Source organism: Molothrus ater, chromosome 3, assembly GCF_012460135.2.
Source record: "Molothrus ater isolate BHLD 08-10-18 breed brown headed cowbird chromosome 3, BPBGC_Mater_1.1, whole genome shotgun sequence".
Taxonomy (NCBI): Eukaryota; Metazoa; Chordata; class Aves; order Passeriformes; family Icteridae; genus Molothrus; species Molothrus ater.
The window spans coordinates 41,465,265-41,484,735 of NC_050480.2; the positions used below are offsets into that span (position 1 = coordinate 41,465,265).

A 19,471-nucleotide genomic window follows, 5' to 3' on the forward strand; every position below is an offset into this window, starting at 1 on the left:
CTGAGGACAGGATGCCCAAGGACCCTGTGGAAGGCAAACAAGTTGGTGAGATGGACTTGCTAATTCCAGCTATCTGCCTGAGACCTGGCAGAACCTCAGTGGTCAAGGTGAGTCCAACACAAGAGGGAGTCTGGGATTTCCAACCCTGAGCAGAGGCTGCAGGGTCAGCGGGAAGTCAGGAAGGGCCAAAAACCTAAGAGCACCATGCCGAAGAGAGAAAAGTCTGAGAGGATGATGGACATGAAGGACCTCATGTCCCACAAACTGCAACCCGTTTTTGGGGCATTGAGATGAACAAACCACAGTGCTGAGCATCACCCCAGCTCTGGGTATCACCCCAGCTCCCGGCCGGCTGCCAGGACTCACCTTGTGCTGCTTCCACATGGCTCCCAGGGCCTTCACGTCGTGCTTGTTGTGCTTGCCCTCCTCCAAGCACTGGTAGCAGACGGGGCTGCGGCAGCTCACGCAGTACATGCTGTAGTTCTCCAGGTCGTGCTCGGCGCACGTCGGCAGCTTGCGGCCGCCGCCCGCCCCCTTCCCGCCGCCGCCGTCCCCGCCGCCGCCGGGGGCGCCCGGGTGTGCGGGCGGCGGGGCCAGGCGGTGCTTGGCGAAGGGCCCGCGGGCCGGGTGGCAGCGGAGCTGGCATGCGGCGCAGTACAACACCTCGCACTGCTCGCACAGCACGGCGGCCGGCTCGGGCGGGCTGCGGTCGCACAGCTGGCACTTGGCGGCGGCGGCGGCGGCGGCGCGGCCCTGCTGGTAGCGCTGCACGATGGCCTCCAGCAGCCGGTTCCGCTGGAAGCCGCGCAGCCCGCGCTGGTCCAGGGACGCGCTCCGGTGGCACTGCGGGCAGGTGAGGGAGGAGCTGGCGGGGCCGGCGCCCCGCGGAGCCGCCGCCGCCCCCGGGGGCGCGGGCACCAGCGGCAGCACCCGCACGCCGTTGGGGGACTTGAGGCTGGGGGTGTAGGAGCCGTAGCCGCTGTCGGTCTCGCTGTGCAGGCTCAGCTTGTCCGCGTGGTCCCCGCCGCCGCCGCCCGCCGCGCTCTCCGAGTCCAGGCAGGCGGCGGAGCCCGCGGCCGCTCCCGGCCCCGCTCCCAGCCCCGCTCCCGGCGCGGCGGCGGGCGGCGCGGGGCCCCGAGAGTGGAGCAGGGGTGGCAGGTGCTGCTCGCTCTCCGGGGTCTGCACGGCGATGGTGCGGGCGCAGGGCAGGCAGACATTGTGCGAGCAGGGCAGGATGATGGGCTCCCGGAACAGCGAGCCGCACACCGGGCACTTGAGCTCCTCTTCCATGGCCGCGGCGTGGCTTTGTGCGCGGGCTCCTCAGGCGGGAGGCGAGGGGTCGCCGCCGGCTCCCCCCATCCCCCGCGGCGCCCCCTCCGCCGCCTCCCTCCGCTCCGGGCGCCGGGGCGAGGCCGGGAGGGCTCCGGCCGCCGCTGCCGCCCCGCGCGGTTCAGCACCCGCCGAGCGGAGACAGCTCCGCACGGCCGGGCCGGCGCCGGGGGAGCCGCCCCGCGGCCGCGGGATGCCCGGGGCACGGACTGGCTGCCGCCGGCCGTAGCGCGGGCACGGAGCGCCGTGGGACTGTTTTAGCGGTGGTGGCATAGAGTAATAATATATGGGGAAGGGAGGCGGGGGGCGGAGGCAGGGCAGGAGTAGGAAGGGGCGGGAAGAGCCCTTTCCAGCAAATAAAGTGGTCGCTCTCTCTATAGCTGGGAAAGGCTAAAACGTTTTTTAAAGGATCTCCACGCAGCGATCTCTTCATATGTTTAAATAAAGCCATTGTTTGGGTAGCAGATTGAACGCAGCCGGGGTTTCGTTATCTCTAGTAGCCCATCACCGAATTAGAGAAGGATGCTCACCAACAAACTACGCTCAAACCTCTCATTCACACGGCTCTCACCATGCTGGAGCACAACCACGATGCACAAAATGTCAGGCACTGACAGAGGGAGGGATGAGAAAGGGGTTAAAAGGGAAGCACGAACCCCAGCTACGAACACTGTGGCTGGCAGGGGCGGCAGAGCGCAGCAAGCGGGGGATGTGCCACATCGCCCCAGCTCCCAGCCCTGTGACCCCAACAGGAATCTGCCGCGAAGATAAATCAGGAATGACAGCTGAGAGTTTATGAACTGAAAATAACCATCCTTAGGAGAAAGAAACCAGCAGCGGGAAATCCCCCAAGTGTTTTGTTTACATATGCTTAGCGTGGATGCAGCAGTGGTTTATTTCATAGTGAAGAGATTATATGTAAGAGTGATTTCACTGATTTTTATTATTGTTTTTCGTCAATCTTGTTTAACAGCCACTACCATATTAAGCTCAATTCTATAAGCAGATCCTAATTTTTTGTTTGTTTTAAAATGCAAACTGGTCTTTTCAGAACAGCTATTTTAAAAATTAGTAACTAAGTGGTATTGAATGAAAAGGAATAATAAAAAAAAAAGAAAAGAGAAGAAGAGATAAGGCATTAAAACATCATAACGTTTCTCAGTAAATGACAAGGGTTTTTGTGACACTGGTTAGGAAAGGGTTTTCTTGTTTCAGGGTTTGCTTTTGCCAGATTGTTAAAACAGTTGATGCACAGAAAAGGAGGAATGGGGTCAGAGAGTAGGAATATATTAAAGCTTCAAATTTTTTTCAGTCTTTCCTCTCTGGAATTCTTTTTTGTATCTCGCCCAGCCACTCTCATGACAAGCTGAGGGGGAAAAATCCCCAAGGGGTTTAAAGCTTTGTAGCTCCCCATTTCAGGGTGAAAAGCAGCAAGTTTGGCCTCTGGCACACAGCAGAAACAGCCGTGACCCACATAAACCTGCCTGTCATCTGGCTAGGTATCTTCTTCTTTTATATGACCTCTGTGCTGAGATTGAGAGTTTCTAGACTGAATGTGTGTTTGGGCTACCTCCAGCCAGAAACCTCAGTACTGCAAGAAGTGTTCTGAAACGCCCCTGATTTCACAGCTACCTTATGCTGCTGCATAGTAAGAAAAACCCGTGGGTGAAATACTGTTATCTTCATAGTGGCTGTTCTCTGCTCTACCATCTGTCAGCAGCAGGAGTGGAAGTACTCTAAAGATTTCTTCCAGACCTATAGGGGAATCCAAGTCACATATTTCAAGTCTATGTTCAAGCCATAATCTGAAAGGTAATTATGAAGGCATGGTAGCTTTTTCATGGACTTTTGCCTTGTTTCTTTACCTATCCTTTGTGGAAGGTGACAATGATCATAACGTGCATAATAGTAGCATCAGGTCTGAGACATCAGAGAAAAAATGAACAGACAGGTAAATGGTGAAATGTAAAGCTATGAACACCAAACCTGACCAACTGCCTTTTATAGCTGCTTTTTAGCTGGGGTTTGCAATTTCCAGAGTTCTAATACACTGAATTTTACATATCCATTTCCAATTCTACTCTAGAGTTTATGTAAAATCCTAGAATCGTTGGCACTTGACACGGGCAATGGCAAGAAATAAACCATCTCAGAAGCACATTCTCTTTCAAACACAACTTTTCTTCTCTCCTCAAACCTGACTTAACCTGAGAGCATATCCCTATAGTAGGTGACATTTGAAATGGAGCTTAAAAATGTGATCTGTTCTTCTCTGTTCTGTGGTGTGACTTTTACATCATTCAGAGTCTTTTTAACCTTCTGAGTGAGTCTGAAATGTTCATGCCCAAGAGAGCTATGGCTTTGAGAGCAGGGAGAGCTACACTTGTTTACCTGTCCTACTGGTCCCAGGACAGTCCTTGTTGCCAAGGAGTTGTAGAGTTTCAATGCAGAAACCTTCATCCCCATGGCACCAGAGACTGCTGCTGGAAGTAGCACCTACTTTAACAATATTCAGTGTTCTGATGAGTTTAGGTTGCACAGGACAGGTTCTTCTCCTTGTGAAAAGTATTTCTGTGTATACCTGCACTGCTGCTGATAGAAGTGAACAGTCAAAAAATCACTGTAACCCTTACTACTCCAGGGGTCAGAACGGAATCTGGTCTAAGAACTGGTTGAAAAATGTCACTGAGCTTGAGCAGACTGACCTTGGAAATTCCTACTTGTGATGAGGAACACATCCCACCAAGATAATTCCACTAACTTTATTGGAACTATTAATAAAGAACTACTTGGTCTGAGCCTGAAAGAATTGGGCCTTTACTATGTTTTGTAATCAAGGCACTATTATAATGGCTATGATCCCTATGATTTTTCATCTTTTTATGTTCAAATGAGTCTTTAATCTGTTAGAGCTGTAGCAGTGTATGGATAACCTAAGGACCCTATACTGGCAGTCCTAGCTTTGATCTTCATTTTAATACTTCAGTATCACTAGTATCATCCCCTTAAACTATTTACCCTTTGTAAGAACTTATTAGCATCTTTTATATCCCCCCAATGGGGAAAAGAAAGCCAATGAGGTTTATTTATAGATTTACATTTTAAAAAAGCCATAAGGCAAGTTGTGGTACAACCCTGCAGTAAGGAGAGATTTGATTAATCTTTCCTCTCTTGCTTTATTGCTTATGCCTTCTCATTATGCTTGTTGTGACATTTTTGTTGACTTCCTTTTCTTGTTCTATTTAATATTTTATATTGCCCTCCCACATTAACCCATTTCCTGATAGCTTTCCTTCTTTCTTTTCACATTTTTTTTCCTTCAATAGCTGTCCACGAAGGTCACTTCACTTTATTCAGTTTCCTTCTTTTACCACTGCTGTTTCTCCATAGGGAATTTTTTGATTCCAGTATTCCAACATACGTTCCGCTAATGGGCATCACTCCAAGCGCACATCCTCTCATCTGAAGGGCAACAGGGAAGAAAAAGGATCTTATCTCCACAGGTTCTTATTCTATTGCAAGAAGGAGAAGAGACAAATAGTTCACAAGAGCAGAGAAGATAAAATGCACTTGGGCTAAAGCCAGCAGCTTGTGTGGCAGTGTGAGCTGAAGAGTTCCACTGCCTCGTTAAAAATGCAGGGGGCTCAAGGATCAGCAGAGGATGCCCCCAGCAACCACAGTGGACAACACAGCTGCACCTGCTGCCCATCTCTGAATTTTAGGCTGGATTCTAACCAGTGGCTACACACCCCACACACCTCGGCATTGCTCCCACGCATAATAAAAAACACAGCACAGTATAATCTCTCCTGTCTGCTTTTTCTTCATCATGTTCTTTACCCAGACTTGTCTTCCTAGCATTACCAGCTCTGGCTGGAGCTGACACTGCATGTTCTGTTTGAGGGTTGATGTGGCAAAGAGGCATAGGAAGGTAGACTTCCACTGTGGCTTAGAGGAAAAGCTGATCTATATGGTCTGTGGGTCAGGGAGCTTTGGAAATGGCAGCTGTGCTCCTTGGTTTTGTAGATTTGCACTAGGCACATTATGTAGGTGTAAGAGTTTTGAAATTGATTTTGTTTGGTGTTGTTTTTTTTTTCGAGAATGCATTCAAGTAGCTATTATATTATTTAGGGTTTTCAAATATTTGCACGTTGGTCTGCTTATGAAAGGAAGGACGGCAAAGCTTGGCAGCGGCCCAGAAGAGTGCCACAGAAGCATGGCTGCTGATAAAAAGCTTATCTGTTGGCTAGCAGAAGACTGTATCTGTAATAGAAATGCAGCTACATATGGAATTTTCTCTGTCAGGAAGTAAATCTGCCATGAAAAATGTAATTCACAGTTGAGGACAATTCGATACAATGGAATTTTATTCAGAATGTCCGCTGAGTATATGTTTATTATGATGGTTAAATGGCAAAAAATGGTGCTGGATCCTAAACATTGCTCAACAAATACTCACACTTCTAAATCTATTTCAGCCATCTAAGAATGAAATTCAATACAGAGAAAAATAGTGCTTTAAACATACATGCCAACAAAAAGTGGTAGGTTGGCACAGACAAATCTCAGTAACAGGTCAGTTTCAATACTTCTTAACCAATTCATATCTAAAAGAAAGCACAAAGAAAGCACAAAAGGCACTAACCCATAATCAGGACTCTTGAAAAATAAGATCTCATGTTTCTGTGATGCTGTAAAAATACATCAGCCTGCAAGACTTTGGAATTACTCCAGGGACATCTTGGCTTTCCTGCTGTGCCAGGAATCCTCTCTTTCTTGCTGCTTTTGTGCAGTGGAGTGAGATACTTTTCCTTCAATGCTACAGTTCAACTTGCAAGCAGCATCCTCAGGGGTGCTTGCTCTTTTGAGAGGCGAGAGGATGAGAGCACTGGACCCTGAGCAGCTGCATATGAGGGACAGCAGGGAATGGGGCCCTGCTTTGGACACATTTCAGAGCACCAAAAGGTTAAAATCCTAACACTATGATTGTTAGAGTACTTGTGTCACATGTGCTGCCTTTTTAGAAAGTAACTGTAAACTTCTGGCAGAGATTATTTGGTTTCAATGGTATTACAGCGGAGACTGGGGTAGGGTTCCTCATCTGTTCCCTGGGCCAGCTTGAGGAGAGAGGGTCATAGGAAGCTGTTCTGAGCATGGGCTTGCAGTCTGCCTCAACCTCTGCACCTGTCCTGACATGGTTCCCTGCTCTCTCAGCTGTCCCTCTGGTCATTCCATTCATGCCTGTAAAGAAAAGTGTACATGGCACTTTAAGAAAGTCAAGGATTACATAAAATCCAAACCCATCCCAATATCCTCATTTGGTAGGAAGGCTGGAAGGAGGAAGGAAAAAGTAATGGTATCCTAAGCATTGTTGAGTGGATGGGAATAGACAAGAGGGACAAACACCCCCACAAAACCAAACAAGGGGTAACTAATCTCAACATTGAAGCATCAGTGTTTCCTAAGAGCAAAGGAAGGGCTGAAGGAAAACTTGTTTGGAAAAAAATCCAGGCTAGTTTAGACACTTGTATGTACAACTGTAAAGTGGAGGCAAATTGCCACCACGTGGCAATCTCTTCTCATGGAAAGAAAATACTTGCACAAAGGGGGTAGTGAAGTTTTGTCCCTGAAAGGGTGGGCAGTGTTGTGTGAACTGGGCTAGGGAACTAATCCAAGTGCAACTCACTGAGAAAGGTCTCTTATCAAGAAGGGAGGCCCAAGTAGCTTTTCTCCTTTACTAAATGTAAGAAAAGACAAAAAGTGCTATCCTTGTTTAGCAAGACACAACTAGCAAGGAAATCTCCCTGAGCAATGAAGGATCTATAGATATCCTGAGAGATGGACATTGCTCTTCTATTCTGCAAGTAGCTCAAGTGAGCCCTGAATGTGTATTTGAAAGACCAAGAGACCTGTCAGACCTGCCTTCTCTGTAGGTACTGGGACAAAATGTACATGGAGCTCCAGAGGGTTTGACCAAAGCCTCCTCTACATACTGCAATGCCATGCAGGAGCCTTGCAAGCTGCATTGAGAAATGAGGGGTAGGAGCCAAGAAAAATGTAGGAGATTATAACTTTGAGTGGGGCCAGATTGAGAGGTTGCAGAAACAGAGGCTGCCTTGAGCTTCCCCTTCTCTTTTCAGCTTTGTTTCTGATAAGTAAACAAGAACTCCCACATTTCTATGCACCAGAGAATCAAGACAGGGGAGGCCTGTAATGTGCACAGAGACTCAGGTCCTGCCAACTGCTGATGAGATGAGCACTGTAATCCAGCATCAATCTGTGTCACCGCTGTACAGGAGGGTTCTTTCTGACACCACCCCCAGCTGCCCGTTCTTGTCACCTCTCCTGCATTTACTGCAGCTTTCAGACAGCCACAAGCATTAATCCAGACCAGGAAAATTAGCTTTCAGCATCAGCATCTTGATTCAGAGGTTTCCTTGTGCCTACACAAGGACAGGAGTGGGGAGGAATGGCCCCTTGCAGCACTACTGAGAATTTGTACAAGATCCAAAAAGCCATGTCTGTGGTGTGAGACATCAGCATCAGTCAAGTGGGGAGGCAAGTCAACAAGATGCCAAGGTTTTTTCATCAACACACCTCACCTACATGAGATTTATGCGTCCTTCTCTTCAGCAGCCCATTGAGCTGCCCAGTAGGAGGGAGCAAACAGACGTCAGCCAAATCAATCACGCTTATACCAGCAATGTATTCTTTTGCTTCATTTAGTATTACATTTCCTGACTTGAAAAACACCTTCATTCTGCTTTTGTCCTCTCTTTCCCTTTGCTACATTTTCTTTTCATCTGTGACAGCCTCTTTGAACATTCTTATATAAGCACAGAGATTCTGCTTCCCTCTTCCTTATGTTGCTTTCCCTTGCTACTCTTCACTACTCCTTGATGCAGAGAAATTCCCTTAATCCTTCACCTTCCCCTCCTGCCTTTCTGCCTTTCTCCTCCTTCCAAAGCTCTGCTTTTTCCCCACTTCAAACCGAATCCAGCCCTAGTTGGGGATCAGCCTTATAGACAAGAGGGAAGTGATCTGAAGAACATGAATCCTACAAAAAGGTGGGGTTTATCCTATCATCAGTCCTCTGCAATGGCTATGGCAAGAAACCCTTATTCAAGAGAAGGAAGATGTGCCTATCTGTCCCTAGGGCACAAAGGATTGCCCTTTTCCTGCCCTCACTGCAGAAGGACCAGCCTGCTGATTGGGTATGATGCTGGCCATGAGATTTTCTTTCTCACGTCACTGTGATACAAGAGGCAGAGGATCCTCCTTGGGGAGAACCCCTTACATAAGAGATTTTATTTGTCAGTGTTCATTACCAAATGCCAGCCCAAAACAGAAGCACAGCAGAGAGGTTTGTGTAAAGATAAAGAAAGCAGCATCACTCAACTCCTGTGCAGCTCCAGCAATCTGGGTCATGGAGGGGTGTAGGGAGCTATTAGCCTACTGAGAAATACTGTTGTAGAGAAATGCAAGGCCCTCTCTGGTCTGGAATCAAAAGAGAGAGAAGAGAACTATGAATCCCACAGACACACCAGACAACCTGGTCCATTATATTCTAATTCTTATTTAAATCAAACTTCACACCATTGCAACCACTGGTTTCAAGTGCTTAAGCTTCTTTTTCATCATAGCCTGTACATAATATGAAGCATGAATAGAATCAAGAATAAACACTAGCTAGTTCCTGTATATGCTTCTGCTATCATCCTGTAGAAATGGCTAATCCACTTTCAGGCCTCCTGTTCATTCCTCAAGCTTCATAATTTCCCAGTACACATCACATGGGAAACGAGAATTCCATAAATTGCACTCCTCAAAAAAAACCCCAAACCATTACCAATCTGATTTCAATTTTCTTCTTGTACGTGCTTCGATACCCACTAAGATAAATGAAATGGCAATATTTGTGAAATACTCAATCTACTGTATGTGTATTTAAAATCAAATCTGTCAGCACATTACCCCAGCTGTAGAGAGATTAGTCAGAATCTCCCTCCTCAACTTTTCCCTCCTAAGTCTCTTGCTGGGCTCTTGCTTCCTATGAGTTGATTCCACTTTTAATTTTATGTTTCCATCAATACCAGAAGAGTAAAACAGCTGAAGGGAACAGATAAGGGACTTAGTCCACTACCACCACCATCCAACTCCAAATTGGATTGACTGGCTGAGTGCCCCCAAATCCTCTATGGATATGCAATTTAATAGAAAGAAAAAGACTCCACACACAAAGAAAAATATGCAGAAAATAATAAGACCACTTTATGAAACATAATAGTTTCAGCAATGTGCATATGATTATATCCTTAATTCAAATGAAATGCAACAGACATCCTTTTATGTTACCCACGGAAAAAAGAGCCACAGCTGATGATTTAATTTGTCCTTTTACTAAATGATTTAATTTTAGCAAGCTGTAATCCAAGGAAGAACATTAAAAAGGGCCATATCGCATCAGCCTAACAATAAATCTGGTCCACTTTATCTTTGACAGCAGCCAATAAAGGCAACGGGGGAAGTGCAAAATAGAAGTGAAAAAAAAAAAAAAACAGATGGGAAAAAATACTAAGGACAATTTGAGGAAGATGAAAAATAGGTTAAAGCAAGTGGAGGAACTAAAATAATTCCTTTAGTTAGAGCGAGGCTTTATTCCCATGGATGAGCACACATGGATTTCTAGAGAGGCAGCTCCAAGCAGGATCAGTGCTCACAGGGAGCAACGCTCTGGACTGTGCATGACTGCTCCCTTACCTGATGGCAGCAGTGGAGATCAGCTGTCCTGCCTGCACAGGGAGAGCCTCAGGGATTTGGCCAAACATCCATTTTTAATTTGTTTTCCTTTTAACTTGAGAGAGTGCCCCTAAGATTCAACCAATTTTAACTTCAAGCTGAAATTATGTACCTTCAAAGTATGTATTGGCATCATCTGTAATTGCTCAGTTAATGGGAAAATTAGGATTATAATAGTCCTACCAAACTCCTTTGTCCCAAACCAGGCAGATCTCTGTCCTAGTGCTGTGCTGTGCTGGCCCCATCTCTCCCTAGCACTAGTCTCCTTTAAATTATTCCATTTGGCTTCACGACTTGCCTTCCCTTGATCTCCTAATAGGATGGTGAGCCCCTGACCTCTTTCCAGGAGCTCTGCTTGAAACCTAACCTTTCCAGACTGCCAAACTTCCATTTGCTCCTCAATTCCTTCCTGCTGTGCCACCAGTCTCATCAGACTCTTTCTAAAACTTGAGATTTCAATCTTCTTTCATTATTTTTCTGCTAGGAAAACTCAGCTTAGCCTATTCACTGCTCAACCACCACAGTAGTTGCTGAGTAACAAAGAATCAGTGGAACATTACAGCATTTGCAGCAGCTCATTTAACAGCACCACAAATGTTTTGTACAAGGAGAGCGCCGTGATTTCTATTTGTTCCTGATATTTGGAATATCTCCAGCTCAAACACTGCTGTGTTGGGTTTATTTTTTTTTTTCTGATTTGGTAGAACAGAGTCTTCATTCAGGATCTGTGCACAGCACAGGTCCCCAAGCAAGAAATGGAGGGTGGGATTGATTCCACTTGGAGACCATGGCTCGTCCCTCCATGGGGCAGGTGCCTTTGGCTGCAGGGACCTGCTGCCCACTGCCTGCCATGCCCAAGCTGCTCCAGGCAGCTGGCAAGGTTACACCTGACACTGACCCTTCAGGTGAGCCAAGCTGGCTTCAGGTGGGAAATGCTGCCTGCAGGAGCTTTGCCCCCTGAAGTGACAGCAGCACCCACGGTGAGGGACTGGAGAGGCACTGCAGATGTCAGCACCAGAGGAGAAGTGTGGATGCCATGGGACAGAGACAGAGAAACAGCAAGCGTTTCTCACAGCGCCTTGTGTGAAAGTTGTAAGGATGTGATAACTTGTTAAGTATAAACAATCTGCAGGTGGTTTTTTTCTACTTCATCTCTCTGTTCTTCTCAAGGATGGTGTATGAGGAAGGTGTTTTTGTTAACCAGCCAATCAAACAGAATGCATCGTATCACTCTGTAAAAACTGCGCAGTTCTCTTGAATAAAGCCTTCTTTTGCTATTTCTACAATACTGCCTCTCGCCTGCTCCTGTGTCATTCTCGGTGCAAGAGTGACAAGAAGGGGTAAGAACATCCCTCCTTTGGCAAAAGGCCAGGTTTTTGGCCTTTTGCCAAAGGAGGGATGCACAACAGATCCCTAACCCCACTTGCTGCCCTACCTGCTTCAGGTCATTTCTGGCCTTGCTGATAGCCCTCTCAGCTCCTGCTATGGCTGTGGGTAGTGATGTTAGCTCTGACATTCAGTTGTAATTGACCCTCATCCCCAAGGACACAGAGCAGGACAAAGGGAGGCTGCACTATAAATACACCAAAATAGGCCACACACTCTTGTCTGGAGGACCCTTCATCTCCCCTGCCACTGTCTTGCCCAGGGGATCAATGAGACTGCAGGCTCTCCATGGTGCCTGTCCCAGGCATATGGCCAGGAGCAGCCTTCCCCCTGCACATGGAGATGGTCCAGCACTGGCCCTGTTGTGGGCACTGGTCCTCTCTATTGCCTCTGGTGTGCTGAGGAACATTCCCCTGGTCTCCCTCATCGTCTCAGTAACTCACTAATACCGGATGGATCACTTTGTGGATTGTTGTGCAGGGCAGTCTGTTTGACCATTTCCTCAGTGGAAGCCATCATTACCAATATTCTTATCTGAGGTGCAAGTGCCCGTGACAAACATCCCTTGCTCAGGCAAAAGGCTGGACATTCTAAGCTTAAATGGGTTACTATCCAGTGACTACCCTGTATTACTACCAGTGACATCATCAGAGAAATCATTATTTGAGACAACAGAGGTCTCAAACTAGGAGTTCGAATTTTTTTTCATACATGTAAATTTCTTCCATGGGTGTATTTACATATGATGTTGCCTTGGTTTTAAAAGATAGGTGTTTGCTAATGAAGGCAGGAGCCTCCCCTGAAATGGAAAATGTAAACCCCCTCCCTCTGAATTACTATAATTTTGAAATTAAGGGGCTCTCAGGAAAAGATATGGGAGCAGAAATAACTTTTCTTTATTAGGGAAGAAAATAAAAATAAAATAAACAATGCAGTAATACAAAACAACACTGATAGAGTCAGAATATGACCTGACAGCCTGTTGGTCAGGGTGTTGGTAGCGGTGTGATTGAATGGTGGCTGCAGCCCTCCTGGAGTGACAGGTGTGGTTCTGTTGAAGTAGTGAGCCTGTAGAAAGTGGAGTTTTCCTCTGAAGATCAGTGGTGGTGTAGATGGGCCTGATCTTTCTCTGGGGAGCCCAGTGGGAAAAGGCTGTCTCTGGTGTTCCAAATCTCTGATTATATCCAGGTAGTAATGCTTGGCTCCTCCCTCTGGGCGGAGCATCTCACAATGGGATGATGTAATTTTATCAGTCATGCAGTGAGACTCAATGCCCATTAACAGAAGATATCTCTCTGGAGGGAGGATTGGTTGTGGAAGAGATAAAGAAAACTGCCCAAGTAACAGAGCATAACTGCCCCACCTTTAACAGATTGAATACACCCCCCCCCCCCATTTCCAACCTGAGACAGACCTACCTGTTGATCATCTCTGAATAATTATAGCCTGCTTTTCTGTATTTCCATCACAACCCAGAGAGGGTGTATGGGAATTAGGGGTGAAGGAGGTCTGCAGGGATTCTAGAAGAGGCTTCTGAGGTGACCCCAGTGAGATGAGAAAGGCACTCATCTTCTGCCTGCCTCTTCATCTTTATATTTAAAATTTCAAATATTTTTACTTAACCATTTGTCAGTCCACTAATAATAATTACCATGGCAATCACAACATCACTGTAAGATATAAACTGTGAGTTTGTGATGTTCCAAGACACTCCATTAGTTGAGTGGTATTATAAAATAAGAAGTTCAAAATTTTTTTCTGCATTGTTTTTTTAAATTTTACATCTCTGTGTAAAAAGTAAAGACAGTATGCCTTGAATCTGTAATATAAAAAAAGCAGCTGCCTTCACCTTCCAGCAATACAAATACAGCACAACAAACTGTATACACATACGCCCCACCCTCAGTCTGCACAGCTGCTAACAAATAAGTATTTTACATTTAGCCACTAACTGCTGTTCAAGGTTTCTCTCTAGATGCTCAGGGACAAGCTAAACATCACTTTGATTACAGGAGGCGCATTCCCCATCTCAAAAGCTAGCAAAAGTAGTTTCTTTAATAGCAAAAGAAACAGCCAGTGGTGATTAAAACAAGCAAATGTCCTGGGGAAGTGTTTGCAGGCCCTGATCAAAGCACAGGTATTGTAAGCACACAAGCTAGCAGGAAGAAATCCTGTCTTTTATTAGACCAGCATGCACTACTGGAGAAAATGGGCAACTTTTTATACAAAAGCCTTTCTTCAGCTCTGTCATTTGGTGTATAAAAGGTGTTGTGTCTCCCCACCTATGTTGTCTCTCTTCTGCTCACAGACCACTGCTGAGCCAGTGCTCCTGCTGCTGCAGCAGAGGAAGGTCTTGCTGGCACACATGATTGATGCCACACTTGGTCCTACACTTTAGGGGAATAATCTCAGAGTTTAATTATTCCAGTACAGAAATGCAAAGAGAATTTATCTGAATTATTGAAAAAGAGCTCTGTCTGAGGAAGAAGAAACAAGCAGTTGAAAGACATATTTTTCAAAACCCAACAATTCCATTGCAATGATAGCAAAAAACTGTTTTCAGCATGATTCAGGTTACCACAGAGCAAAGCTGTCTAAAGTCTCTGTCTTTTACAACTGCTCTCTGGCTTTGTTCAACTTTATTCCAGTGGCTTCAGATACCCGTTTCTTAATCTGTAGCTTTGCACCCTCTGCCCTACCTGTCTGTTTGCCAACCTGAGGCAAGAAGAGCTCTTCTGCCACTTTCTCTCAAGAGCTGTGAGATTGACAAGAAGCACGTCTGACAGTGAATAGAAAGCTGAGAAGAGCCCTCTCCAGCTCACATTTGCAAGGGGTTCACTGCTTCTCAGCTTTTCCTCATCTCTCAGCAGCAGCTTTCTCCATCCTGAGGCCTTGCAATCTCTGCAGGGAAAGGAGGCTGAACTGCTGATAGAAGCCTGAGCCACATGTGGCATGGCAGAGAGACAACAGTGAGACAGGAAGGAAGAAGGGAAAGGTGATTAACAGGGGTGAGAATTCCTGCAAAGGCAGCGTTTGACATCGAGGTAGGCAACAACTTGAAGAAGAGCAAGCCTCAAGTTCACGTTTTGGCTACAGAAGGACATTAAACAGATTTTGGGATTGGAATTAATTTTTCTTGAACAGATAGTTGGATGCCCTGGAGAGCTGTGGGATGGGACTGAACAGGGGGTACCAGTCCTGGGAGGGGTGTGGCTCTTCAGTAGCAGCTTGTTGAAACTACCTCCCCTTCAGTGGTGTGTGTATGAGGTTCATCCACGGTAAAAAGCAAGACAAGGCCAAGAAGGACAAAATGTTAACCTAAGCCTTTATTCTTGTGCCACTAAATTGAATTCATTAGTGAAAATTTTTGACTGAAGGTAATGCTGAAACACACTCCACTTGTAGATCTGCCAGTTTGCTTCCAAGCCGTCTGTGATCAGAGAAACATTTTCCCCAGCCAGCTCTGCTGCCAAACAGGCAGGCAGGCAGGAGTGAGACAAGGGGGCTGACTAATTTCCAAATGTCAAAGTTTGCCTTTGACTGTCTCCCTTCCCCCCACAATTTTGGAGAGGTAGAACTAGCTGTTTGTGATGGCTGTGCCCTGGGCAAAAGAACTGTTATTGCTCTTGGGACACTGGCTACCAGTGCTGACCACGGCTCCTGAAGTCTCATCACACAGTAATCCCTGAGGAATGCACCTTCATCTGTTTCTTCAGGGGTTGTTTTTTCTCACTCTGTGCAATATTTTGTGAGCAAAATACTACTGTGAAATCCTGAGTAAATGTCACTTGTACTTTCCTTGTCAATGAAGAGTGGAGTTCTTGCTACAGATCCCGGCTTTGTAGCGTGTGCCTGTTTATTCCTCTTACAGACAGACACAGTACCCTGTGAACAAGACTCTCTCCAGAGAGCATGTGAATAGTTTAACAATAACACATGGCCCAATGTATTTCCTCTCAGCCCAGAGGCAAAAGAGACAGTACTTCCCCAAATAAACACAGTACCCATCTATCCAATCCTTCCATATTCCTGCAGACAAACACCTGGGGAAAGAGATGAAATTGTAACCTTTCCTGAAAGCCACTGAAAGTCCTTGCCTGTCTAGGACATGGCACAGTGGAGGTTTTTACTGGAAATATTGCATAGCTGTGGCACATTAGACCTAGGCCATGGTCTGTAAATTCCCAAAAGCTCTTAATGAAAGATTTGACTCTGCAGCTGTCAAAAATCAAATGCTGAGATATATGCTGAAGAAAACAAGAAACCTCTCCAACAGCTGAGAATCAGAGTGGTGGCAATGTCCATCAGCTACTGCCCATCACCAGGTCACGCTGCAAACTGTGAGATGCATGAGATGCACCCGTGTTCTGCTGAGGCTGTAACTCCTCTGGAAACTCTCAGAGTGATGCAAAATGGGATAACCCCATCTGTAAGTCACACCACAATACAAGAAAGATATTAAGCTGTTAGAGAGCATCCAAAGGAGAGCTACAAAGATGGTGAAGGGCCTTGAGGGGAAGCCGTATGAGGAGCAGCTTGGTCTGTTCAGCCTGGAGAGGAGACCTCACTGCAGTTACAGCTTCCTTGTGAGGGGAAGAGGAGGGGCAGGCACTGATCTCTTCTCTCTGGTGACCAGTGACAGGACATGAGGGAATGGTGTAAAGTGGCATCAGGGGAGGTTTGGTTTGGATATTAGGAAGATGTTCTTCACCCAGAGGGTGGCTGGGCACTGGAACAGGCTCCCAGGGAAGTGGTCACAGCACCAGCCTGACAGAGTTCAATAAGTGTTTGGACAATGCTCTCAGGCACAGGGTGTGACTCTTGGGGTGTCCTGTGCAGGGCTGGAAGTTGGACTTGATTATCCTTGTGGGTTCCTTCCAACTCGGCATATTCTGTGATTCTGTGATATATATCCATAAACATAGAAAAGTTATGTGGAAAGGTGCAAAGGAACATGTGAATAGAAAAATAAGAGCTCTTCACTACATACATTGATAGAAGCTTGAGAAAAAACAGAGGAAGCAGAACCCCCTCTCCCCTACATGCCTTTCAGCCTAGATGTTCTTGTTTTTCTCTTTTCTCACTTTGTTTGGCTTCTCCTTTTCACCGTGCTGACAATTTTACTTACTGTTTTAAGGCTGTTATTTTTCTCAGCACTTTTTCCAGGAAACACTAATTTCCTTTTGCCACATCTTTCTTTTATTTCTTTCTTTATTGTCTCACTTGTTACACAATTCACCATACCACTGGGGCAGTGTCCTCCAAATACACACTTCAAATTTGCCTATTATTCCTCATTATTTTTGCCCCAGCAAAAGCCCCAATGACCTGAGCTCCTCCTTTCCTGCTGAGAACCTAACCTCAAAAGAGGCTTTTCTTCTCTCTTTACTTCTTTCCCATTTCACTGTTTCTTTTTCAATGTCATTATCTCTCTTCTCCACAACCAAAACAACCCCCTCAAAGCTGCCCCTGTGTTTATTGTCTTCCAACATCTCCCATGACTCTCCTCATTGAATTTCCCATAAGGAACCCTGCAAAAATCACGAGACCCACAGAAACCCCTGCCACAGTGATGAAAAATGGATTGGCTCTACCTGTGCTGAGAGTGGGAGCATAATTGAGCCTCTCACGTCAGTTGTGAACTCTGCTGCTCACATGGTCTTCTGCAAAGACTGTAAACTAAGCACAGGCTCCTGTAGAGAAAATAAAAGCTGGAAGGGCTCCCCTGGTGCTTCACATTACACTGAAGCTTCAAAAAGGTAGGAAAAAATACATTTGACCTTTGCAAGACAAGGAAGCACCGGAGAATGCTGCAGAATGACTCATTTAAAAGAGTTTGAGAAATGTGAAGGAAATAGACAATGCTGGGTTAAGATGCAAATGTGATACAGAGCAGAGTGGTATAAAACTCAGGAAACTTCAAGGAAAAAGAAGGGACTGGGAGGAATTGGAGCCAGTGAATTCAAAGTTAACCCAAATGTTGCATATATGGAAAATCACAACCAGGTTAGCTTAGAAATGCTTAAATCTGTCTCAGCACCTTGCTGCTCCAGGTTCTCTAACAGTGTTTGTCCCTGGACTACAAAGAATTTGACAACCTAAACTCTCTGTAGCTTTATTAGTTCTTTGCCCCATTTTGGTGTCATCCTAAACTAGGTCTAGCACAATTTAAGTTGCAGAGGACGTACATAAGGGAATATTCTTGCACACAGGGCTGTAGTCTTTTTGAAAATTGTAAAAGCTTAAAGTAGTTAGCAATTTCCCAACGACTGACATCAATAAATTATATGAGGAAAGAAGGCTGGAAGTGAACTGAATCCTTGGATGAAGTACAAGAAAAAGAGGACAGGCACTTCTGTTGCATTATCAGAGCAAGGGCAGGAGAAAATTTGATCTTCTCATGGCTCTTTGGGCAGCTTCTGAGGTACAGCTGTGGCTTGCTCTGGGGCAAGGGTATTAAACTAAAGATTTGAGCTCTTCCTGCTGCTTGTTCATGAGGCACCATGAATAAGCAGCACCTCTGGTCAGATCATGGATGTGTCCCTCCTTCACTGAATAGCTGACCTGGTACTTAAAAACCTGTGACACCACCACTGACATTTATGTATGCAATTAATTTCATATTAACAAATTTTCCAGGTGAAGATTTTGCTTAACATGTCTTAACATTTAGCCTGTTTTCTCTAATGGTTCATTAAAACAGTCAGTTCTAACTTGATTTTTGCATTGTTTTTATATAACCATTTGCTTCTACAGCAGAGAACAGATGATGCCAGCTAAACCCAAATTCATTACTTCAGTGATTACATTGAGGTTGAATTAAGTGATGCATTTAGCCTTGCTTGGTAGTGTTCTGCTCCTTCTGTTTTGGATAAATTAACCACTGATGATCATGGAGTTTTAATAAACTGACAAGGTTTAATTTCTTCATACAGCTGTGAGCTTCCTACCTGATAAGCATTAAAAAAGACTTATAATGTCACTATTTTAATCACCTTTTAACATATGTTGTTCTTGTTTATATCTCACTTATTTAATTTTTTGTTGATTTTCTCTCTTTTTTGCCTAAATACCAGTAGAAATGAAGCAGTTTGTGATGGCTGAGAAAAATTACCATACAAGCAATATTTAAAAGAGTGTAGTTGTACAGTGCTCCCAGTGTAAACTGGGAGGAGAGGAAGAACCAGGGGGAATAATTCTTTACTCAGGCTAGGCTGCCTCTGTCATTCAAGAGGACAAAATAAAGACAGTAGGGCATTGCCAGGCTGCACTTCCACCTCCATCTGAAAAGGGCCCAAGGGGAGTTGTGCTGTGCTAGCTCAAGCTATTTTCCTTCCCATCTGCTCAAGCTGATTTAGAGAAGTGCATTATGCAACCCAACTGCTGTGCTGGGGTTCAATGAGTGTAGCAGTGCACTTAACAGTTCTAGGAGATGTTTTGAGGAAAAGGAGGGATTACATAAAACCTGGCCTTTCAGTCTGCAATGGTAAAGGTATTGCTATATGGCTATTAGAAGAAACAAAGAAAAACCTAGTAGGAAACCCCCACACAACAAACCAGAAAACCAAAACCAACCCAAAACAAACTCTTAAGAAGATGAAGATTAAAATTGAGAAAGGCTGAACCACACTCAAATGTATCAGTAAGATGGAGCAATAGTGTGAAAACCAGAGAGAACAAGAGTAAAAGCACCTTACCTGCACATCTTGGGCATTTGGCAGCGAAACACTGATGTTATTGCACAACAGTAATCCAGGACACGGTCACCAGCAGTTCTTCAAATAGTTTTGCATCACTGCCAGTATCAAAAGTAGCATTTGTAAATCACACATTACACTCTTGCCCTCGCACTAAAAAAACCCCACACATTTAGTGCTTGTTTGTGAAATGTGATGGAACTTTGATATTAATATTGCTTAATGAAAGCCTTCTTCAAGTTCCCTACATTTTCTCTTAC

The 19,471-nt window shown here is 45.3% G+C and overlaps 1 protein-coding gene across 2 annotated transcripts in view; it reads right to left on the minus strand.

The window, feature by feature from the left end:
- Positions 1-1,446, minus strand: part of TRIM67 (tripartite motif containing 67) — a 40,777-nt gene extending 39,331 nt beyond the window's left edge. For both annotated transcript variants that reach the window (XM_036380908.2, XM_036380907.2), the window contains exon 1: positions 367-1,446. In XM_036380908.2, coding sequence (XP_036236801.1) covers positions 367-1,290 — 924 coding nt within the window. In that variant the 5' untranslated portion in view covers positions 1,291-1,446. The remainder of the gene's footprint in view (positions 1-366) is intronic.
- Between the last annotated feature and the right edge of the window lie 18,025 nt (positions 1,447-19,471).